The sequence below is a fragment of the Acomys russatus genome, chromosome 16 (assembly GCF_903995435.1).
Source record: "Acomys russatus chromosome 16, mAcoRus1.1, whole genome shotgun sequence".
Lineage (NCBI taxonomy): Eukaryota > Metazoa > Chordata > Mammalia > Rodentia > Muridae > Acomys > Acomys russatus.
Window position 1 is genome coordinate 31,356,272 of NC_067152.1, and position 24,948 is coordinate 31,381,219.

At 39.8% G+C, this 24,948-nt stretch overlaps 1 protein-coding gene across 4 annotated transcripts in view; it reads left to right on the top strand.

Moving 5' to 3' along the window:
• Tlk2 (tousled like kinase 2) overlaps positions 1–24,948 on the top strand; it is a 102,005-nt gene that overhangs the window by 67,730 nt on the left and 9,327 nt on the right. For all 4 annotated transcript variants that reach the window (XM_051158862.1, XM_051158861.1, XM_051158863.1 and 1 more), the window contains 8 exons: positions 561–713; positions 3,894–3,960; positions 5,728–5,825; positions 7,697–7,778; positions 10,381–10,472; positions 17,706–17,795; positions 21,202–21,371; positions 22,677–22,815. In XM_051158862.1, coding sequence (XP_051014819.1) covers positions 561–713; positions 3,894–3,960; positions 5,728–5,825; positions 7,697–7,778; positions 10,381–10,472; positions 17,706–17,795; positions 21,202–21,371; positions 22,677–22,815 — 891 coding nt within the window. The remainder of the gene's footprint in view (positions 1–560; positions 714–3,893; positions 3,961–5,727; positions 5,826–7,696; positions 7,779–10,380; positions 10,473–17,705; positions 17,796–21,201; positions 21,372–22,676; positions 22,816–24,948) is intronic.

The following is a 24,948-nucleotide window of genomic DNA, read 5'->3' on the forward strand; positions in this document are numbered from 1 at the left end:
GGTCAGAGCATATGTTACTCAAACCTCCATGAATGTAGTCTAAGTTATATAATGTGCTCAGAATAAGTCTCAGATAGGATAGTTGTCAACTAAGATTTATAGTGAGATTGTCTAAAAAAAAACCCTTAGTCAAAGTCCAGTGCACTAGGCATTACGTTGTGTGGTAATTGACAGGGTTAAGAATACACAGTACTCACGGAGTCTTGAGAGGGTGGGCGTTTCATACCAACTTTTCCTAAATAAATGCGGATTTTATTTTCTCAACGGGAAATCTTGAAGAGGGAATCTGAAATTTGTTCCTTTCACATCTATAAGGTCCTAACAGATATTTATCCACATTCCCTCACCTTGAAGTCTTACTAGTTCCTTAAAATAGAGGCTCATTTCAAAAACTCACTGATTGTCTCTTACACTGTGAAGACTGAGGACAAATCTCTGTTCTGTGAAGGGCACTACAATTCATGAAGCCTGTCAGACATGCAGGTGAAAAAGTGTTCATTTCACAGCAATGACGGTTAAGTTATTTACCTCCTTCTGTGCCAAATCTTTTATATTTCTAGGCAACAGGAAAGGATAAATTCACAAAGAGAAGAGATAGAAAGACAACGGAAAATGTTAGCAAAACGGAAACCCCCTGCCATGGGTCAGGCCCCTCCAGCAACCAATGAACAGAAACAACGGAAAAGCAAGACCAATGGAGCTGAAAATGAAACGTATGTTCTTTGATGTAATGAAATACCCATTATCTCCCGAGTACAGGTGTCCTATTGGAAATAATTATAAATTAAAGAAGTCCTTAGAGTTTAAAGATTTATTTTTCCAGATATATTAATGGATTTTTTTCAACTCATATTAAAAGCTATATAAAATATTTTAGCTGATTTTCTTAGCCATGTTCTTTATTCAGAAAATTAGAGAAAGTGAAAGAGGAAAGTACTGTTCTGGCGCATATATATATATGTGTGTGTGTGTGTGTGTGTGTGTGTGTGCGCGCGCGCGCGCGCGCCTGTTTGTAATAAATAAATAAATATATTATTATATATGATAATAATAAATATATCACTAATAATTTTCACTTAAGTGTACCTCTAGGTTAGGATAAATTGGTATCGATTTATGGGAAATGATACTATCTTATGGAGACTATCTGGCTAATATTTTAGAATGTTCTTTGTTGGTTAAAAGAGTGAGTTAACACAAACTGAGGAGTAAGCCCAGAGGGGCTAGAAATGACTCCATGGTTAGGATTACTGGCTGCTCTTGAAAAGGACCAGGGTTCTATCCCTAGCTCCCACATGAGAGTTGACTATTGCAACTTAAATTTCAGGGGATCTGATGCTTTCTTCTTATCTCTAAGGGCACCAGGCATGTACATGGTGCACAGTCATACATGTAGTTAAAACACCGGTACATACAAAGCAGGAAATTTAAAAAGAAAGAAAATGAGTAAGCCAAGAAAAAAGTAGTTGTTATTTTAGGAAAAGTGGTGCATGCCTTTAGTACCAGAAATTGAGAGGCAGAGGTAGTCGGATTTCCTATGAGTTTAAAGCCAGCTGGTTTATGAACTGAGTTCCAGGACAGCTAGGGATACATGGAGAAACACTGTCTCCAAACCTGCTGCCCCCCCCCCCAAAAAAGAATGTTTTATGATAAGACAGTTCTTGACCTTGTAAGCATTGCCCCCACCCCCATACCTCATTCTGGAAACTTAAGGAAAATACTAGTACAGTTGTTCTCAGCCTTTTAGATCAAGAACCCTTTCACAGGGAATCACCTAAGACCATGAAAAAGCACAGATATTTGTATTACAATTCATAACAGCAAAATTACAGCTATGAAATAGCAATGAAAATGATGTTATGGTTGGGGGGGGGAATTACTGCAACATGAAGGACCATATCAAAGGGTCGCAGTGTTAGGAAGGCTGGGAACCACTGTCCTAGGTTCTTGAAGTATGGTCATCTTTTTTCTATCAGTCAGTAGTTACTACATAGCCATCCTACACAAGAAAGATTGAAAATGCTGGGCTTAATAACTTCCTTTTTCAGTTTCTTTTGTCTTTAGCTGAAAGTAAATTTCTTGTCCAACATTAGTACAGACAGATACAGGCACACACTCACAGAGTATTATGTATATAAACATTAAAAAGACAAAAGGCTTATTATTTTGCCTTGTTAGTGTTTGTGTGTCAGCATACAAAGACATGTAAGTCCACACTATATGGCAAGTGCACTGATATTACAGCGTGTCACAAAGTTTAGGAACTGCATCATGTTTTGTCCCAGTGAGAAAGACACTTAACTCCATTCCTCACCCCATGCATGCCTAGTGTGTTAGAAAGTATTGCCTTTGACACATGCTTGGTAAGTCTATGTTAGGTGCTTATTGTATGCCACGCCCTGTTCTGCATTGCAGATCTTAAAGGAACAACCCTGGTTTTAGGAGTTCATAGTTTATACAGGGGAGATGAACACATGAATAAGCCAAAATTCACATCAAGTATAGTGATAAAAGTTTTTGCAGTGAACTAAGTTTGAGAAACTGTTTTCTTCATGTAACAGAGCATTTTAAAACTAGAATATTTTTATCAGAAACTCCATCATTAGATTTGATAGGTTGTCTAGACAACACAAGTCATTGTTTTAGAAGTTTTGTGGTTATATGCAAAGGGGTCTACTCTCCAGTATTACTTAAAAATTACTTAATACTGGTGCTTGAAACCATTGATATAGACGTTGTGGAGTGTGTGTGTGCATGCGTGCCGTGAATACACACCATAGAACAGTAATTAGAATTTAATCTAGACTAGTAGTGTGTTCATGAGTGGTTACCATCTGGAGTCTTGTGTAAAATCCAAGCTGGAAGGCTTTTAGTCCACTTTTTAATTACAGTGTCTATGACTTGGCTCTTTCCTCTGATCAGAAGCCAAAAACAGGCCTCCAGAGTGAGTCACATTATCCCTTCTTGGTGTGGAACCTGTTAGAGGCCTGGAGGATTCCTAAGTTCTTAGCTGTCTTTTTTTCCTCCCCTTTTTCACTGGAATGAAATGGAGTTACATATGCAGGTATTTCTGCAGCTGTGGACTAATTGCAACAGCCCCAGTGACTGGATATGATGTTACTTTTTTACTTTTATATTTTCTTTCTTCCTTTTCCTCCTCCTTCTCCTTCCTTTTTTTTTTTTTTTTTTTTTCCCCTCTCTTGAAACAAGGTTTCTCTGTGTAGCCTTGGCTGTCCCGAACACTTTGTAGACCAGGCTGGCCTCGAACTCACAGTGATCCACCTGCCTCTGCCTCCCGAGTGTTGGGATTAAAGGCGTGCGCCACTACACCCGGCTTTATTTTTTCTTTTAGTTTAACCTCAGAGGCTTGTTTTATAGCCCTTTATGCTAGAATGGATAGCTAATTTAGCAGGCATGTAAATATAGTGAAAATTAAGCCTTTGAAGGAGATGAATGTGAGGAAGGTAGGAATAGAGAAAATTCATTTCTTTTTTATTCTTAGGACAGAAGGAGGTATGCTTGGTGTAGGCGGAACTAAGAATGAGTGTTTATCAAGTCAGTCCTTTCTTCAGTGCTCTTTTAACATTCTCATTAAATAGTTACATTTTTTAGATAGGTACTTTGACTTATGTAACATGTCATTAAACATTTTATAAGTAATATAAAAGTGTGGCTTACATGCTTTTCTTTTTTCAAACTTCTGGGTTTTGAGTCTTCTTTACATCTCATCTGAAATTTTTCCTCAGAGGACTTCAAAATAACCTGGCTTTTAGTCATATTAAGCATGAAAACCATATATGCCCTAGTAGCATATTTGAGTGTTTCTATTCAAATAACCATGCTTTTCTTATAATTTACTGAAATTGCTGCCATTGTTTGTTTGTTTGTTTTAGGTTAACCTTAGCAGAATACCATGAACAAGAGGAAATCTTTAAACTTAGATTAGGTCATCTTAAGAAAGTAAGTATAATGGGAAAATCTTTTTCAAGAAATGTAATTTCTACTTTCCGTTTGATATGGAAATTAACTGGCCATTTGGACAGATAAAATTGTATTTGTATGATGCAGGAATCCTGTTTGCTACTATCACTGTCGTGTCTTGTAATCTAATGGTAGGACCTTTGTTTTCAAGTCAGAGTTGAGAGTATGTTTTACCTCAGTGGACCTATCAGTAGAAAATGTGTCTGTTTTCTAGAGCTACCAAACTGTCCTTAAAGAAGAAATTAAATGTATAGGACTAACATATCTAAGATTGATGGTAGGACTCCTGTGTTACTAGCATTTCTTATTTCTTGCCTAAAATAACTAAAGAGATTATATTGTACCATCCTCATCCTAACACCTAAAAGAGTTTGTTGGTCATATTAGCTGAGTTTTTTGTTTTGTTTTTTATTGAGGGTCAGGGGCATGGTGTCAGTTTTGTTTTTGAGATAGCTTTGTTATATAGCCCAGGCTGCCCGTGAACTCAGGAGCCTCCTGTCTCAGTTTCCTGAAAATCAGGATTAAAGGAATGTAGAAGTGTATCTTATCATTTTCTCTCTCTCCTCCCTTTCCTCCTTTCTTTTTCTTTCTTCCTTTCTTTCTCTTTCTTTCTTTCTTTGTTTCTTTGATTTATTTATTTTATGTATATGAATGCTCTCTCTGCCTGTATACCTGCAGGCCAGAAGAGGGCATCAGATCACATTATAGATGGTTGTGAGCCATCATGTGGTTGCTGGGAATTGAACTCAGCACCTCTGGAAGAGCAACCAGTGTTCTTAACCACTGAGCTATCTCTCCAGCCCCCTTTGCTTATCATTTTCATGTGTATGGTATGAGGTGTTTTTTTGTGGGGGATGGGGTATGTGTTGGAAATTGAACCCAAAGCTTTAAAGATGTTAAGTAAGTGCTTTACCAGAGACTTAATATTTCTAACCCCAAGAAATCATAAATGTAGATTATTTTATTTTATTTTTTAAAGCTTTTAAATTCAGCAGCCCTGGTGCTGGAAAATGGCTTAGCTGTTACAAAAGCTTCCTGTTCTTTTAGAGGACCCAAGTTGGTTCCAAGTATATGTGGCCTCTCATAACTTTCTGTAACTTCAGCTCCAAGGATCCAATATCCTCTTCTGCCCCTTGCACACATGTGGCATGCACGTAATACATACACAAAAGCAAAAAAACAAAACCTTAAACATTTCAGCATTCCAGACATCATTGATGGATGCTATTTATAATTATCATAGCCAACATTAGTTCTCATATACACACAGACACACACACAGTTCTTAGATATTAAATTGGTGGGATTTAAGGTTTCAAGTATAATCTATACCAAAAGAAGAGAACCAGAATTTTGTAAGGTTTTTGCAAAGCCTTTATGTGTATGCATAAAATATTCCTGGAAAGTTACCAGAGGCTGGATCTGAGGAGTAGATAATGGAATAGCAGATTGCCTAATCTCAATGCACAATACCTTCTGTTAGTTTTTTTTACAAGTGAAATAGATGTCATTATTTTTTGTTTTGCTTGTTTGTTTTTTGTTTTTCTTTTTCTTTTTCTTTGGCTGTCCTGGACTCACTTTGTAGACTAGGCTGGCCACAAACTCACAGCGATCCACCTGCCTCTGCCTCCCGAGTGCTGGGATTAAAGACATGTGCTACCATGCCCGGCAGATGGCATTATTTTTAAATGAAAAGGTAAAGTTCACTTGATCCTGAACTCTTTCGTTTCCTTTTTCCATTTTCAGGAGGAAGCAGAAATCCAGGCTGAGCTGGAAAGGCTAGAAAGGGTTAGAAATCTACATATCAGGGAATTAAAAAGAATACATAATGAAGATAATTCACAGTAAGTAACTTGGGGTGTAATGGGCTGCAAATTGCTGAATATTCTATGATGTATATGGTCTAGAACAACATTTTCATTTTTGTACATTTGCCAAATGAGTTTAAAGTGTACTTAGTTCCTTTTTAGGATAGAACATACTTTTATGGACTTTATAAAATTCATGAAAAATTTTGATCTTCTTTGTATTAAAAAGTAAGCTTATATATTTGTGCGTAGAGCATTTTACATGAGTAGAGTTGACTAAAACAGTACCACTTAGCAGCTGTAAGTTGGATGGGAGATGCTGCATGTATGTGGTGCCTTGGGAAATGGAAACATAGGCCACAGTGTAGTGCTGCAGAAAAAATATTAGGTGAGGTCACATCCATGTTCTAAATAGTTAAGACTAATAAATGAAACTCTTAAATTTTATTTATCACATTAATGGTAGATTGACACTCACCTTTGTTTATAAGCCATTTATATGACTAAATTTAGGGCAAAGCAGCTTACAAGTGGGATATGATTTTTAACCACTGATTAGTTCTCTATGCATTTCTGAGGCTGTAACATTTTTTTTTCATGTAGCCACAGCTTGAATATTTTTGTTTGACCAGTGTGAACTATGAACTATTATTGTTCTAAGTACGAGTTACAAGCACATGCCATTTACTGTGAGCTTTATGTATCAGAAAACAGTCTGAGTGCCTTTTGATCTCCGACTTAATTTTCGGGACAACTCCATAATCCTGAATACATAATCAAGAAACAAATTTAGAGAAATGAAGTTAATTTGAACAGGAGCACAAATGAAGAGTCAAATTTAGGTCAAATCTCCATGTAATAATATTTCTTCTCTGCCATGGGCATACTGCTGTCTTAAATTCAAAATAACGGAATTTCAGGAAGTACTGGAGTTGAAATGTAAGGCATCGTGCCTATAAGGCCTGCATGCAGGCTGTATCCTGGCTGTCTTTATACTTTGGGTTTTGAGGTAGGGCCTTATACTATGTAGCCCTGGCTGGTGTAAGCTTTCTCTCATTCACTGTCTGTCTCCAGAGACTGGGAATATGGTGCATGCGCTATAAGAAGAATCACTGTTGGGAATACACTGTATGCTAGACTTACCTAATGAAAGCGATGCGAGTTGGCTGGTCAGCATAGACCTAATGAAAGCGATGCGAGTTGGTTGGTCAGCATAGACCTATACGCATTGTAAGCATTTGGGGAGCTAAAGCTAGACTATAATGGAACCCTGTCTTAAAAACAATAAAGACAGGCATAATAGTGTGCGCCTGTTAGCCCAGCACTTGGCAACCTGAGGCAGGAGGGTTGGGAGTTCTAGGCCAGAGTAAGCCCTGTCTCCAAAAAACTCATTAGAGGGGTGTGGTGGTGGCACACAGCTTTAATACCAGCGTTTAGGAGCCAGAGGCAACAGTATCTCTGTGAATTCAAAGCCAGTTTCACTTACATAGTGAGTTCCAGGCCAACCAGGGCTACGTAGTAAGATCCTGGGGGGAGGGGTGGCACAGAGGTGCACATAAAACACATGAAATACTGTATTTTAAAGGCAATATGAAAGTATCTTGGAACTTTATATAATTTTAAAATAGTGAGAAAATGGAGGGAGACCAAAAATGTCCACAAGTTTAGATGAGACTACTAAGGCTAGAACCAAATAATTTGGCTTCAGTAGCTGTTCCTGTTTGTTACAATATGCTGTTTCTCTGAGCTATGTAACCTTGTGCTCATAGTTTACTATATTGGTATCATTGTGAAACTCTGAGCGGTGGCTGTAATGGAGCATGTATTCTTGGGGATATTATGGGAATGTTGGAATGTGGAAGACTGTAGTCTTTGACCTCAGGATGGTACATATTCCATTTCCACAGATTTAAGGATCACCCAACGCTAAATGACAGATATTTGTTGTTACATCTTTTGGGTAGAGGCGGTTTCAGTGAAGTTTACAAGGTAAGTAGAAACAACTGGGTACAAAGAGAGGCGTAGACCAATTTGTAGAAATTGTCAATATTGAGAACTGTGAGTTGACATCTGTAGGTTTAAATCCAAAAGCTTTGTGGACAAAGATCTAGAGGAAAGTTGTTCCCAACAATTTTATGTGACCACAAGAGATACAATATTTACTGTAGAGGCCTTTGGGGTGTTTTGGTTGGATTTAAGACAGGATCTCTGTCTATAGCCCAGGCTGGCTTGTAACTCATGCAGCTCTGTCATTCACAGCGATTCTGCTCAGCCTCCTGAGTGTTGTGATTCTAGCTGTGAGCTACTTTGCCTGTCCTTTAGTATTTTTAAGCTAGAAATATGTTGAATTTAATTCTGGTTTTGTCCTTCCCAGTGCATTAATAGTCACAGAATGGGCATGTGTTATCTTTAGTCTTAGAATTTTTAGACAAAATGTGCTAAATTATATCTTGAGAATTTTTTTTGAAGTTTTGTGTGTATAGATATGTGTAGATGTTTGTGGCATTCAAAAGACTATACAAGTATATTATTTTCTTCCATCATATGAGTCCCTAAGAGTGAATTCAGGTTGCCACAGTTGGTGCACTGAGCCATCCCTTTGGCTTTAAATTGTTTCTTATGTGGAAGCTAGCCTTCTGTCTTAGAGAAGTCTCTCCAACGTGCTGAGTGGCGCTGCATTTTTAAAAAACTGTCTTCAGCTAGTGGTTGTCAGGGCTTGCAGAGTAAAGACGACTATGTCTACACCTTAATTTCCACAAGTAAAGGGAGTTGGCCAGTTTTAAATATTTCCACAACTCCACATTGTGTTCACCAACATTTTTTTCTACATATTTCTCAACTCCTGGTTATAAAATACAAAATTGGCTTATTATATGATCTTCACTGCATAGTTGTAGAATCTTGTTTCTAAGGTATGAAGAAGTGGCCTCTGCTGTTAGGATTTATGTTTGTTAAAAAATGTATAATTGGGGCCGGGCGTGGTGGCGCACGCCTTTAATCCCAGCACTCGGGAGGCAGAAGCAGGTGGATCGCTGTAAGTTCGAGGCCAGCCTGGTCTACAAAGCGAGTCCAGGATGGCCAAGGCTACATACACAGAGAAACCCTGTCTCGAAAAACCAAAAAAAAAAAAAAGTATAATTAAGAAGTTTTCTGAGTAAAATAAATGCCTTTGATTCAAATAGAAGCAATAAAAACTAGTGCTTGTGGGCTGGGCGTGGTAGCTCACTTCTTTAATCCCAGCACTCAGGACGCAGAGGCAGGCAGATCTCTGTGAGTTTGAGGCCAGCCTGGGCTACAAAGCAAGTCTAGGCTAGCCAAGGCTACACAGAGAAACCCTGTCTCAAAAAACAAAAACAACCAAGTGCTTGTATTTTTCCTTCTTTATGTAGTCCTGGGGTTTAAGCCCAGGGCCTGCCTTGGATGTGCTGGGCATGCATTATGTTACTGGGATATATTCCCAGACTGTTTTCCCTTTTAAAATGTTAACTTTTGGGTCTGGAGAGCTGGCTCAGAGGTTAAGAGTACTAACTGCTCTTCCAAAGGACCCGGGTTCAATTCCCAGCACCTACATGGCAGCTCACAACTGTCTGTAACTCCAAGATCGGACACCCTCACACATACATGCAGGCAAAACACCAGTGCATGTTTTGAAAAAGTTAGCTTTTTTTTAAAAAAAAAAATTTTTTTTTATTGATTTTAAAAATAAGTTTTAATTTTATGTGTATGAGTGCTCTGTAAGCCTGTATATAATGTATGTACAGTACCTATGGAGGCTAGAAGAGGGCGTCGGATCTCTTGGGACTCAAGTTATGTGTGGTTCTGAAGCACCATGTGGGTGGTAGAAATCAAACCTGGGTCCTCTGGAAGAGCAGTTAGTGCTCTTAGCCAATGAGCTGTCTCTCCAGCATCTTTTTTGTTTGTTTGTTTTTGTTTTTTTCGAGACAGGTTTTCTTTGTGTAGCCTTGGCTGTCCTGGACTCACTCTGTAGACCAGGCTGGCCTCGAACTCAGCAATCCACCTGCCTCTGCCTCCCAAGTGCTGGGATTAAAGGCGTGTGCCACCACACCCAGCTCTTTCCAGCATCTTGAATATTAATTTTTATTATATATTTATTGGCTTTTGGAGCCCAGGTAAGCCTTGAATTTGTAGTCCTCCTACCTCTGCCTCCTGACTGTTGAGATTACAGGTGTATGCGCTGGAACTGGATTAAATGTTAGGTTTTTATTGTGAGAGACAACCTCGGGGAGAAAGGTCCTAGATGTGGAGGGATGCTGTCCAGAGTGAGCATTGTTGGGAAGAATGGTGAGAGCGTGGGCTGGCTTTCTGCTTGTGGTGTTTGCTAGAGCTTGTCTTCTAAGCCCCATGGTGCCAGCATGTCCAGAGACTTTGAGATTATCTAATCACAAGCTTCAAGAAGATGGTTGCAACACTGGAGCAAGTATGTGACATGCAGTCATTTGCTGCTGCTTTCATTTAGTAATGTATTTTGGACTTTGTGTTGATCTGGTAAAGAGAAGCTTCAAGTGAGTTCCCTCTAACTCTTGTATTTTTGTAGAATATAATTTATTCCGTTTTTTTTTTTTATATATAGGCATTTGATCTAACAGAACAAAGATACGTAGCTGTGAAAATTCACCAGTTAAATAAAAACTGGAGAGATGAGAAAAAAGAGAATTACCACAAGTAAGTGATGCCAAAGTGCCTGGTTTTTCCACACACATTAATGATAGTTATGGTCTGTGCGTTGTGAAAGAGCTTTGAATGAATTATTGGGTTTTTTTTAAATCTTCCTAACTGTCTCAGCAAAAAGAGAAAACTTTTACTTACAGAACCTGAGACCATTAGAAGCTAACTTTAAAATACAGCTATCATTAGGTAGGAAGCCCATGCTTCTAACTCCCTTCTATTGTTTCTAAAGACAGCCACAATAAACAAGTACTGCCCCAGAAACCATGGTTTGTCTGTTGAAACTCAGTGAGAATGCTCTTAGTGGTCTGGGAAGGAGACTGTGGGACAGGAAGGATGGAGTCCTGGTGTGCCTCATGCTTGACTTCAGCCCCTCAGGACTGGGTTTTTTCTTCCCCTAACGTGTCCATTTGCCTATCTCAAAATTTTGTGATTGTAGTGCTATACCTCTGTGGTTGCCTCTCTTGCGAATGCCAGTAAAATGGCAGCCCTCCTCTGTCCTTGGGGTTGGGGGGCTAAGAAGGTGTCGTTTCCTTTGAATGAATAATTACTACCTATGCAGCTGTGGACTTCTTTGTTCCACTAATACCAGGTTTTGCCATATTCCCTCCTGAGCTTCCACACACTGCAGTTCATGGCTCGTTTGCTTTGGAAGCTCCAGCCTTAATTTGCTATTAGGTTCCCCACTGAGCAGTTTGTCTGCTTGTGGTAGATATAAATATTGAACGAGGCTGGTCCTGTCCCTGAAAGGAAGAGACAAGCCCCGTTTGACAGTAACAAATGTTTTTGGTTACAGAGATGGCCTTGGTTTTTTTGTTTTGTTTTGTTTTTGCTTTGCTTTGTTGTTGTTGTTGTTGTTTTCTCTTAAGACTTTGGAGGAGAAAAAAAATAATAGGGAATTGAAGAAGCCTTTTAGTTAACATCTAAGTCTTAAAAGGAAAATTAAGTATTTCCTCAACTGACAGTTCTTCATACCTGGACTGGGACAAGTCTTGCTTTAGACCTATTGTACACCAGGGACCTGCAAAGTCTTTCTGTTCCACACTGATTGGTAGCAGAACTCAGCTCTGCATGAGAGAAGCAAGCGTAGGCAAAGGTAGGACAAGGGATGATAAATGCCTGTGCACAACTCCCTGTATGCATAGGCTCACATCACAAGCAGCTGCAGTCCAGATGTTCATGAGACGCCAGATACATTATTAAAAGTGCATTCCAGTCACTTGACTTTGGGAATAAATGGCATGCGCCAGGGAATGCCAGGAATACTTCAGAGGAGGAAACCACATGTTCTGACCAGTTAAAAACGAAAATTGTTCCTGCTGTATTGAAACTTGTAAGGATGGTTAAGGGTGTTGAGCCAGGGCACGCGTCTCCTACAGATAGCCTGTAGATATCCTTGGACCATGTTCTGTAGCTTAACTGCATTGGCTACAGTAAGATAGTTGTTTCTAGGAACCAAGTATGGTCAACCTTGAAAACATAGTTTCTGTGCTGAGATTTGTACATATTTTGCCACGTCATAGGCCCAGAGCTAGCTTTTAGCCTGACCTTAAGAAAACTAGCATTGGATACCAGCGTGACTACAGGTGGTCACTCAAGTCATTTGCCTTTTGAAATGCTTAAAGCTAGGTCCTGGTCCTCCTTGACATACTTGGCAAGCAGTTTGAGCCTTAGTGGTTATAGATGGAGGTGTTCTGTTTCAGGGTTAGCTTTCCTCCTTTAAGACAGGGTCTCATGGCATAAACTAAGCTAGCCTTAAACTTAAAGCAATTTTCCTGCCTTGATCTCCTCTAAGTGGCAGGATTATAGAGATGTTCTACCATGCCCAGCCACGTGGTTGGTTGTTTTTCTCTCCTTTCTACTGGAATTAGATGAAGTGAGGGGCCAAAGAGATGGCTCAGTGGCCAAGAAAACCACCTCTTCCAGAGATCCTGAGTTCAATTCTAAGCACCACATTGAATGGCTTATAACTATCTATAACTCAAGTTGCAAGGCACCTGGCACTTTCTTCTGGCTTCCATGGACTGACAGGCACTGCCTCCTTTGTTTGTGTAAACTTAACTCTTCTAACTAGAACTGTGTGTGGTACCTTCTCACTGTTCCCTCCTCAGGGGAATAATGACACTGAGATTGTCTGTGGAGCACTCTGTCAGGGGCCATTTCTCAGCTGACATGCTGAGGAAAGGGTGTTCTTATTACCTCCAGTCTTGCTTGGGAGGAAATCTTCAACACTTCCACCTTTGAATTTAACTAAGTGATAGGAAATCCTGCTTTGAACTTTATGCTATAAGTAATGGTAAGTGGGAGAGATGTCACCAGTTAAGAGCACTTGTTGATCTTGCAGGGGACTGTGGTTCAGTTTCTAGCACCTATGTGGTACTCATAACCATTTGTAATTCCACTTGAATAAAAAATGATGGTTTGGGCCTGGGGTGGTGGCACACACCTTTAATCCCAGCACTTGGGAGGCAGAAGCAGGCGAATTGCTGTGAGTTTGAGGCCAGCCTGGTCTACAAAGCAAGTCCAGAACAGCCAAGGCTAACGTAGAGAAACCCTGCCTCAAAAAATAAAAAAATGGTGACTTGGGTCAGATATGTACTAGGTTTTGAAGAGTGCATTAGATGAGCATGGGAAAGGAACTGTGCTTCAGGGTTAGTGACAGTGCTCTGTCTAGCAAGGTCTTTTAAAGTTGTTTTCCATTTGAGAGAGATTTCCCATTTTTCATTAGGAGTAAAATAATTTATTTGGCTAAGAAAAACCTCAAAGAAAATGAAACATTCTTTTGTTGAATTTTGAGTTATATTCCTATTTTCCTTTATGGAGTGCGAGAGGGGCATCGAGACAGGGTTTGTGTACTCAGGCCAACCTTTTACTAGCTATGTAGCTGAAGATGACCTCCTTCTAGCTCCATCTACCAAGAAGGATTATAAGTGCTCACTGTCACTCCCAATTATTTTTCTTCTTCTATAAACAAAATGTAAACTTGGTATATTACTCTTGCAGTATGAAATTGACAGATTACTAGATTTCTTTAACTTGAGTAAAGAGTGGGGTAAGGTGAAGCTGGGGTGCATGGTGTGTGTATGCACAGGTACGTGTGCGTGTTCATGTGGAAGCTGGGGTGCATGGCATGTGTGTGCACAGGTACGTGTGCGTGTTCATGTGGAAGCTGGTGCTCGTCTAAGTCTCTGTCCAACTTAGGGTTGGTTTTTTTTGTTTGTTTGTTTGTTTTTTAAATTATGATTTGTGGGTTTACATGCCCACATTTAACATGAAATGCGTGTGAAATACCGGAAAACAGTCCTTGGGAGTCCTTTCTCTCCAAACATATATACTCTAGAGACAGAACTTAGATTACCACTTAGCAAGTGCTTTTTCTGTTGAGCCATTTCATGGGGCTTTTGTTTGGTTGGTTTTTTGTTTTGTTTTGGTCTTTTGAGACAGGGTTTCTCTGTGTGGCCCTGGCTGTGCTCTATAAACCAGGCTGACCTCGAACTCACAGAGATCTGCCTCCCCAAGTACTAGGATTACAGGTATGCACTACCACACTTGGCTTCACCTTATTTTCTTGAGAGTATCTCACTCTATCTGGAGTTGGCCATTTTTAGACAGTTGGCTGGCCAGCAGGGTCTGCTTGTCACTGTACCCCAACATGGAGGCTCCAGGGTCGCTGTGTCTGGCTTTGTACCTGGGTCCTTAAGCCTGCACGACAGTTTACCCACTGCGTCATTCTCCCTCCCTACTACATTTCTTTAATTCCCCAAACCATAATAAAAAATGATACAACAGGAAAAACAGATATAAAGCAGCCTGTCCTGTAAAACTAACTTCTATCTGAATTCATATGTTCTTATATAATAGACTTTAAAATTTCTAATATGAAAGCAAACATTCCAGAGATCTAAGTTTACATCACTGAGTAAGAAGACAAAAGATATATTTTAGTGTATAAATTTCTCCTGATTTCTTATTTATAGTTCTTTAATCTATTGGATCCTAAATGGAATGTTGAGTCTAAAGGGCACAGGTTGGTCATGCCTTGCTGATCCAAAGGATAAGCCACAGTCTGTGAGCCCGGCATGGGCTGTGTTGGGGTTGCTGCTTCAGGTGCTGCTGTAGTTGGTGAGGACTTTGCTGGAATTTGGTTGACACAGGATCTCATTCTGTAGCCCAGCTGACCTTGAACTCTTCCCATTCCTCCTGCCTCAGCCTCTCAAGAGCTGCTGTTAATGCAGTGTGCTACTACACTTGGCTCAGATAAAGACTTTGAAGGACACTTTCTTTCCTTCTTAACTTTCTCAGCCATTCGTTTCTTTTATTTTCTGTACATTTATGAAGAAACCGGTCTGTACTTTGCAATATGTAAAGTGGAAAAGTTACTCAAAAGGGCATGTAATTATAGTCTAAAAGTATTCTTAAACTAGAAATTACTTGAACAGTGAGTGATATCTTTAGGCTATAGATTTGTAAGATTTTTTGTTTTTGTTTAATCAACATTTTATTTTGCTATTTTATTTATTAATATTGTATTGAATCGTAAGTGGAACTATTTTGGTGAAATGGGGGTTTGCGACAAGGCTGTGCGCTCAGTGCCCACTTCTCTAAACTTCCCCACTCAGTGGTGAGGAAGCTGGGGTTCAGGAAGCCAGGTCCTCAAGTCCTCACGGAATTTGTGTCTGCTGCTGCTCCACCTTGGTATAGGCCTATCATTTCTCTATAGGAAGACATAATGATGATGAAATGATGTATTAGCAGCAGAAGTGGGGGCTGGAGAGATGGCTCAGAGGTTAAGAGCACTGGCTGCTCTTAAAGAGGACCTGGGTTCAATTCCCAGCAACCACATGGTGGCTCACAACCATCTGCAATGTGATCTGGGGCCCCCTTCTGGTGTACAGGTGTACATGCAGGCAAAATACTGTGCACATAATAAATAAATCTTTAAAAATGGGGGGTGGGAGGAGCAGCAGGAACAAAGGAACCAAAATCTTGAAATTAACCCCAAAGTTTCCATTAGGGGAAAAAAACGTTTGTAAGTACTTGGAGGCTTCTGTTCTTCTCTCATTTCCCCAGTTCTTAAATTTAATTTTTAAGTGCTTTATGTGTATTTTTTAGAACATACCAGCTTCAGAAACCATAACTTTTTGTTTGTTTGTTTGTTTTTTCAAGATAGAGTTTCTCTGTATAACAGAGCCTTGGCTGTCCTGGACTCACTTTGTAGACCAGGCTGGCCTCATAGCGATCCACCTGCCTCTGCCTCCCAAGTCCTGGGATTAAAGGCATGCTCCACCACCACCCTGCTAAAAACTATCACTTTTTTTTTTTTTCCCTTTTTTTAGAAAAATTTTCTTTTCTGACATCTGCCTTAAAAAACATTTCAAATGGTGCTAAATTACTTAAAGCAGTTTCTAGTTACTATCTGAAATAAGAACCACTTTTAAAATCTCCTGGTAAATATATGATGTAAACATACCTGTGTGTGTGCGTCTGTCTGTCTGTACATGCAATGTGTGCCTCATTTTGTGTGCTACTGCTTTTGTGTGTACAGATGTATGTGCATGTGTGTGATCCTACATGTAAAGACTAGAGGACAACCTCATACGTTCCCTAGCAGCCATCACCATGGTTTTTGAGATAGGGTCTCTCATTTGCCCTCAGACTCATCAAGTAGGCTAGGCTGATTGACCAGAGAACCTGAGGGATCCACCAACTCTGCCTCCCAGCCCTGGGATCATGACCACATGCCACCACATCCAGCTGTTCTGAGCTCAGGTCTGTGTTACTTGCAAGGCAAGTAGTTTGTTGACTAAGCCATCTCCCCAGGCCCCTGTAGTTTCAAAAAATTTTATATGGCTGATACATATCTCACATGTTATATCACATGTTATATAGAATACTGGTTGTTCATAGTTTTATTATTTTAAATTAGAAAAGTACTTTTAAAGCTTCTTTAATTACATTTATTTTATTTGTTAGGGATATGTTTGTGCCACAGCACCCTGCAGGTCAAAGGAAGACTCGTGAGTGTCAGTTCTACTTCCATGATGTGGTCTCAGGAATTGAATTCAGGTCATCAGGTTTGGCAGTAAGAAGCTCACCTGCAGAGCATCCAGTGGCCCCAAAAACATTTTTATTTTTTGTTTTGTTTGAAGTGAAGCCATTTGTGGTGGTGCATGCTTATAATTGCAGCACTTAGACAGAGCCAGGAGGAGGCCACAGGTTGAGGCCATCTGGTCTATATAGTGAGTTCCAGGCCAGTAAGGGCTGCATAGTAAATAAAACCTTGTCTCAGAAAACCACAAATGAAAAACGCTGTTATGGCCATCATGAGTATGTACAGAGGATTGTTGTAAGATTTCCACAGATATAAAAATTTTCAGATACCATATATAAAAATGATATCATATGCTTCAACATAAATGCTGTGTAAAATACCAGAAAGTCTTTATATGTCAGTACAAGTACATTTTTTAAATAGTAAAACTTACAAACAAAAATAAAATATCTGCTAGTTGGTTTATCATTTAACCCACTAATTTAAGTAGTTTAGAAATTTAATTTGACCCCAGGTTATAAAAGTACAGATTTAAAAAAAAATCTTGATTTACGTACGTACGTACGTGTGTGTGTGTGTGTGTGTGTGTGTGTTCATTCTATGCTGATGTCATTAATCATCCTCCTTTACTCTCCCACCTTATTTTATGAGATAGGATCTCTGTCAAACCCAGACGTGTGATCTGGCTACTGTTCTAGCCAGCTTGCTCTGGGGATGCTGTGTCCATCTTCCTAGGTTGGTATGCAGATGGTCTGCCATGGCCACTCAGCATTTACGAAGATGCTCCTGATGCTTGCATAGCCAGCAAGTACTTAGCCCGTAGCCCATAAGAGATCGCTCCGTTCCCTGGAAGCATCACTTTGCAAGAGAGGCAAAGACTGTAATTTTTAGTATGGAGGATTAGCATAAAAGAGGTGTGGTCACTACAAGAGGGTGTTGAAAGAAATTAACATCCATTCATTTAGGAAATATTTGAGCACATGTTATTTTCCCAGTGGCTAGATAGATAACATTAGAGAAAGTAGAATCAAGAGAGTAGTTAGATGAGACGACCAGATAGATGGATCTGAGTGGAACAAACAAAGGAACATTTGGAGAGGGGAAATGGTAGAGAAGTTAGAGTGAATTCTAAAAAGCAGGCCAAGTGCTTTTTTGTTATGTTTCCATTCTGTTTACAGGCATGCGTGTAGGGAATACCGGATTCACAAAGAACTGGATCATCCCAGAATAGTGAAGCTATATGATTACTTTTCACTGGACACTGACTCGTAAGTCCTATGCCGTTTTACTTTACCTTATTTTCTTTACATGTTGAATGCTCGTGGAATGGAGCTTAAATCTGGGCCCAGGAAATACCCTCTAAGTGAACTAAAGTTATTAATTTACAGGCAAGTGATCATACATAGTTCAAATTTGGGTCAGCCAGACATTTCTTGGCTAAAGGACAAGGGCACTTGTGTGCTAGTAAACATTTTACAGTTGGCTTGACAGAGAGAGAAGGTGATTGCCAATACCTATGGCGTAAATACTTCCATTATGTCCAATTTTGAGGTACCAACTTAAAAACGTAGACCACTTTATTCTCTTATATACCATCATGTGATTCAACCATGTAACATACCCGATTGAGTGGGTTTTCATGTGTGTTATGGATATACACAGCCATTATTCATGATCATTTTAGAACTTTTTTATTTTTATTTTATTCTATTTTATTTTTGGTTTTTTGGGGACAGAGTTTCTCTGTTTAGCTTTGGCTGTCTTGGACTCACTTTGTAGACCAGGCTGGCCTCGAACTCATAGTAATCCACCTGTCTCTGCCTCCCGAGTGCTGGGAGTAAAGGCATGCGCCACCACACCTGGCCCATTTTAGGGCATTTTTACTCTCAGAAGAAACCTGAACCTTTTTACTATCTGTTCTCCATTTTACTGTCCCTCTGTTTTAGCAGACACTACTGTGTGCCACCTTTAAATGTCCTGTTCTGGACTGAGTTACAAGTAGTAAGTAATCACGGAGCGTGTGGCCCTTTGTACATGGTTTCTGTCAGTTAGCATGGTGCTTGTTCAGGTTCACGCTGTGGTACTTATGTGTCAGTAATTCATCTCTTCTTAAAGCCAGATTACATTCTGTTGTATGGATTTACCACACGTTGCTTAGTCTTAAAAATAGTTAGCTAGCTGGGCGGTGGTGGCGGAGGGAGGTGGATCTCGTGAGTTCGAGGCAGTTATCTAATCAGCTCACAAAATTCCTGAAAATGTAGCAGTCAGTCCTTAGGAATTGGTTCAGATTGGTACTGACTTGCCACTAAAGAGCACTAGTGAGTTTAAACTGTTAGAGAGAATCTCTGCCCCACAATAGAAACTGACAGCAGTGTCTTGTTACCTTAAAACTGGAGGATTAACTTGACACAAGTAAAGATAACTCTACAGTTGGGAGGGTTCCGCCTTCTTCATGTGTAGACTGATTGTTAAATTTCAGAAAAATGAAATTACTTGTGTGAGATCTTTGGTATTCTTGATAACCCTATATGTAGCAATATATAGAACAGTAAGCTGCAGAGCCTTTGGGTTTATTCAGGGTTGAGGGATATTTCATCATTTGGAAATTTTTGTTGCAATTAGGTCTGAGTCAGGAGAATAATCAGAAAAATGAAATTACTTGTGTGAGATCTTTGGTATTCTTGATAACCCTATATGTAGCAATATATAGAACAGTAAGCTGCAGAGCCTTTGGGTTTATTCAGGGTTGAGGGATATTTCATCATTTGGAAATTTTTGTTGCAATTAGGTCTGAGTCAGGAGAATAAAGTACCTTTAGTTCTGTCCTGCAGATGCTCCTTCAGTCTCCTAAGGTTATGTCTAAGAGTATTGGTCTATCCACCCAGCATCTCTCTGTGTGTAGGCACAATCCCAGAAAAATTCCATGTTCCCTATGGAAATGCAACTTGTCTCTGCTGTCAAGCTTTTTCCTTTTCATTAAGGAGCCCTTGTACCAGATTTACCTATGTGTGTTGTGAGTGCGGCTCAGAAAAGTGATGTAGTTAGACACCAAGAGGGAGAGCCATGGTCACATCTCCACGTGTTCATGTTACTGTTGCTTTCAATAGACTTCTGGAATACTAGATAGACTCCCCTCTGAAATGTGAGTGCCAAAACTATTCTGAAGATAAAAATATAAGGACTTGAATTATCTTCTGTTTTGAATTGTGCACACATTTCAATGTGATAAGTTAATTTTATATTATTCTTGTTTTTCTATTGTGTGTAATAATGGTTTTTAGTAAAAACAAGACACTGTTGTTCAGAATATCTTTTCAGAGTCATTTGGATATTTAAAGTCAGACTTTATTTCTAGCTTGCTTTTGAACCAAAGAATCAGTTCACTGAGTACACTAGAGTCTGACACAGTTTTCAGCACCCCAAATCAGAGAGTGAACATTTCAGATACATACTCAGAGTGCTGATGTGCCATGCAGGCGTCATAGAAAGTGCAGGTTATTGTTGAGTCCTGAGATTCTACAAGGGCATGCTTGGAGTTAGTTGCAGTGTTGCTTGAAATTCAATCTATAGCTGCTCACTGCCTCCCTTCCTTCCACTGCATTAGGAGGCCATCTGTAGTAAGTTGTGTTCGTGGGTGTTCAGCTGGGTTTGGCCAGTGGGTAAGAACACAGTTCTAGTTTCCCTAGTGACCTGACCCTCTGGCTTTAGAGTGCTAACAGCCTCCTGCTGTAACTAGTCACTGGGGTTCCTTACTGGACAGTTTGTCTTCTTAGATATTCAGCCTGTGAATTAAAGCCTCTCAAATGTTTTTTATTTCCTTGGTAAATCCTGACTGACAAAACTAACCTAGAAAGATTAAAAATTATTCATCTCTCAGGAATATTCAAATAGTACAGGGAAGCATACATTAATATGAACACTTTGGAAAATAGATGCATTCCCTGAAATGCCAACAGTGATGTATAATTTTTTTTTTAATTTTTTATTTTATTTATTGCATATGAGTGCTTTACAGAAGAGGGCAGCAGATCTCATTATAGATGGTTGTGAGCTACCATGTGGTTGCTGGGAATTGAACTCAGGACCTCTTGAAGAGCAGGTGGCGCTCTTAACCACTGAGCCATCTCTCCAGCCCCGCAGTGGTGTATAATTTTAAATGGGGGATATGTATGATGTATTGACATAAATGAAAGCAAAAGAATCCATAACGTATAACAACACATTTGTATGGTCTTTTTCCAGACACAGTATACAACCAGTTCTTGAGACCTAGGGAGAGCCTAGATTCTTCCTCAGGTTGTGCCCTTGGTTATATTAGACACTCACTAGGACAGCCTTGTGATTGAGCCCTGTACAGTAATGAGCACGTGGTGTGGAGTGCCGAGCAGACCTTGCTATAAGAAGATGGCTAGCTCACACGTCGTAGTTCCTGTCGGTGCTCTTGGAAAAGAAACATGCCCAGCTGATGCCAACATGGAGGTTACAGGGTCTCCTCTCCAAGACAGCAAGCTCTTCACCTCCTGTAAGCCTTCTGCCAGCTAATGCTGAATAGAAGAATGTTTTAGGAACAGAGAAGAAGAAATAAGCAGCAATACCTGAGTCTGCTGAGAGTGATTTAGATAGTTTTAATCTGCTTTTTACTCCATTGTTAAATGCTGGTTTATGTGTCTTCAGGTTTTGTACAGTATTAGAATACTGTGAAGGAAATGATCTGGACTTCTACCTAAAACAGCACAAGTTAATGTCGGAGAAAGAGGCCCGATCCATTATCATGCAGATTGTGAATGCTTTAAAGTACTTAAATGAAATAAAACCTCCCATCATACACTATGACCTCAAACCAGGTATGGCTAACTTTCAGGAAACATTATTAATGACTTTTCAGCTTTTTAAGTGACTTGCAAGTTTATTAAGTCAAAGAATTTGAAAGGAGCCAAGAAGACCTAACAGTGTTAGGGATAGGAATGAGTCCTGGGTCACCCTGTGCTGTGTAGGTGGGTGGGTGGGTTGGGTTAAATTCTCTGCGGAAACAATGCCTTTGTATGCTGAACGAGGAAAATTCATGATGTCATTTAGAAACAACTGTTTTGGCAAGTTCTATTTTGTTTTTTCCCATTACTCACACTATGCAGCAGTTCCTTTGTCTCAGGTCTCCTCATTTCCTTAAGTCCCAAGCAGCTTTTCATGTTTTTAAATTATCATTTAAGTTGGTAGGCATCAGGAAAAGGCAAGGAGCATTTCATCTCTTACTTTTGTTCTTGTCAGCTGCCTTTCTGTCTGTTTTGATGTGTGTGCCTCCTGTAGACAGCTCTGGGGCTGGATGTGGTGTTAAGTACCTAGTCCCAGGGCTGCTGAGACAGCTCAGTGGTTTAGAGCACTGGCTGCTCTTCCAGAAGCCCTGAGTTCAATTCCCTGCAACCACTTGGTGCCTCACAACCATGTATAATGTGATCTGATGCCCTCTTCTGGTGTGCCAGGTGTACGCGCAGATAGAGTACCCACAGTTAAAAATACCAAAAAAAACCTTAGTCCTGTCATTTCCTTTTAGGCAGAGCTGTTGACCTGGCCTTGCTCCTCTGGTAGTTATGTATATAGAAGCTTACCACTCGCTGTTGTTTATGTTTTCTTTTCATATTGTGCACATGACTAAAAAACACATTTATAATGAACTGATTTTGTTTTAAAGCTGGCTGCCGTGTGATCATTTTCTATTACTGAAGTCACCACACTTCCTGTTGTAGGAGCTATAGGTGGTGCTGTGGCGCCAATTTCGGTTCCCAAGCGTGTTTTCTTTATACTCCTCTACCCCGCCTTCTTGAAGTTGCTGCTCTGGGTTTGCTAGCATAGAGAGCACACTGAGAGTTCATGTGAAATTTTCCCACTATTTTTTTTTTAACCAGCTATACAAGTGATATTTTACATTGGCAAGTTCTTTTTATTTCTAGAGCCCAGAGTGGGTTTTGGCACATTAAACAGGCAATTCTAAGAAAAAAAGAAGTTTCCAATGGACAGTGAGGATTCTCCCAAAGTTAGAATTAGATTGTTGGACCATTTTATTCCAAAGATTTGGAGATCACTTGTTTCTTTCTTGTGTCTTTTCTCTGAATAAAGAAGTCTCTATTTATTCATGAAGGTTTTTATCTTTTTAGGTAATATCCTTTTAGTAAATGGTACAGCATGTGGAGAGATAAAAATTACAGATTTTGGTCTTTCCAAGATCATGGATGATGATAGCTATAATTCAGTGGATGGTATGGAGCTAACATCACAAGGTGCTGGTACTTATTGGTAGGTATCTCGAAAGTCTGCCAAATTGGCTGTTGGGGATGTGGCTCTGTTGTACTTAATCATTGGTGATCCTCTGTGGTCTGCTAAGGCAGAAATACCATCTTTTTAGCAGTTTGACTTTCTATGTTAATTTCTCTTATATTTTCTTTCTGGTTTTGTTTTTTTCTTTTAGTTTTTTTCGAGACAGGGTTTCTCAATGTTATCTTGGCTGTTCTGGACTGTTGTAGACCAGGCTGGCCTTGAATCTGCCTCCCGAGTGCTGGGATTAAAGTCTTTCTGTTTTTGAAAACCCTTGAGAGAGAGCGCTTGTGTAGTCTGATCCGTGGAGATGTGTGTTGATTACATAGTGCTGTCTGTACCAGCTAGTAGAGGACAAGGTTGCTCATTTGCCTAAAAGAAAGGCCCAAGTCCTTTATAGTTGAAGGAGAGCCTCTCCTTGTGTTAAGGGATGAGGGGTTTGTCTCTAGGATGATAAACTGTCAAGAATCAAGGAGTTGTGACAGTAAAATGGGGCAAAAACAAATCCGTAGTGTCCCTAAGAGCTCCACATGGAAGCGTGAGCACAGTTTAGCAGAATTGTCCTAAAGGTTTTGAGGCTACTTTTTCCTACAGCCCACTGTCACCCTTCTCCAGGTCACCTTATTCCAACGAGCTCTGTTTCACAATTCTGTGAGCAAGCACTCTTGCCTACTGTTGGCTTTTCACCATTACTTCTTACAGTGAGAACCATAAAGCATGCTTGTGCCTGGGGCGTGTAACTTTGTGACTCCGATTTTTACAGTTGGATCCCCTTCTGAGGTGGTTTCATAAAGCCACATTTTGCCTTCAGTGATTCTTAATCTAGAGAAGCCTCCGTGGGGGGGGGGGGGGCGGGGCGCGGTTAACATGCTATTGTTTCCCAGCCTCAAAGGGCCCTGGGCTTAGAATTCTGTCTAGTAATGAGGGGCTCTTTGTGGAGGCAAATGAAAGGGGCATGCCATCCAGAACTTAAGGAATGAACCCTGTTTTCCTAGCTGACTCTGCTGATTGTTAGGTAGACAATGAGCTGCTTTTCTGTTTCTCTATGCTTGTGGAAACAGTACATATTGTCAAAGAGTCAGTTCCTAAATTAAAACTTTGAAATTCTAGGTTTAAAATAGAAAGTTACACTCACAATGTTTACTCATTGTGGTGGTTATTGTGGGTTAGTGCTCCTGTCAGTAAGTGACACACAAAAAAATGCATACAGTTGGTAGTTTTGGGAAAGAGGTTTGCACTTCTTTTATATGAGTTAATTGGAGCTGGCACTTGAGCTGTGTGCTTGTTAGCTTGTTTGTTGTTGTTGTTGTTGTTGTTTTAAGTGTAGTCAAAATGTTTGTCTCTCTCCTCATGTTTAAAGGAGCTATACAAAAAATAATAAAATGTGCCTGGTATGGAAGTACACACTTTAATCCCAGCACTGGGAGGCAGAAGCAGGCAGGTCTCTATAAGTACAAAGCCAGGCTGGTTTAAATAGTGTGTTCCAGGCTATCAGGCTACACATGAGATCCTGAGACCCTGTCTCAAAAAAGCAAGAAGAAAACAAAACAATGTTGATAATGATGATATCTCATCACCAATACCTGGTGTTATTTTTTTTTTTTTTTTTTTTTTTTGCCAATTTATACTTTTAAAATCAGCAATTAAAATTGAAATAAAAATTGTATAGTGTTTTGCCCCGCAGTAGCTTATTAGGTGATGTAGAAAGTTATGTATATGTGCACAAATTAGCCACGTGACAGCTATTGAAGCTGGGTGGCAGTTACTTGGTTGTTTGAGTGTTCTTTTAGCTTTAATCATATTTGAGTATGTTCCATAATGAAAAGTAAGATAGAGGGTTTCTGAGCCCATGCCTTTAATTCCAGCACTCAGAGGGCAGAGGTAGATGGATCTCTCTGAGTTTGAGACCAGCCTGGTCTACATAGTGAATTTCAGGACAGCCAGTGCTTTGTAGATGGATGGATGGATGGATGGATGGTAGAAGGTTTCTGAGAATACTAAATTTTGTAGTATTACTATAATCACCACCCTCAATGTTATCCTTTTATGGTGATGACCCAGAGAGATAAAAAACAGGCTGGGGGTGGGCAGGGCAGGTTTAGAACATTTTAAATA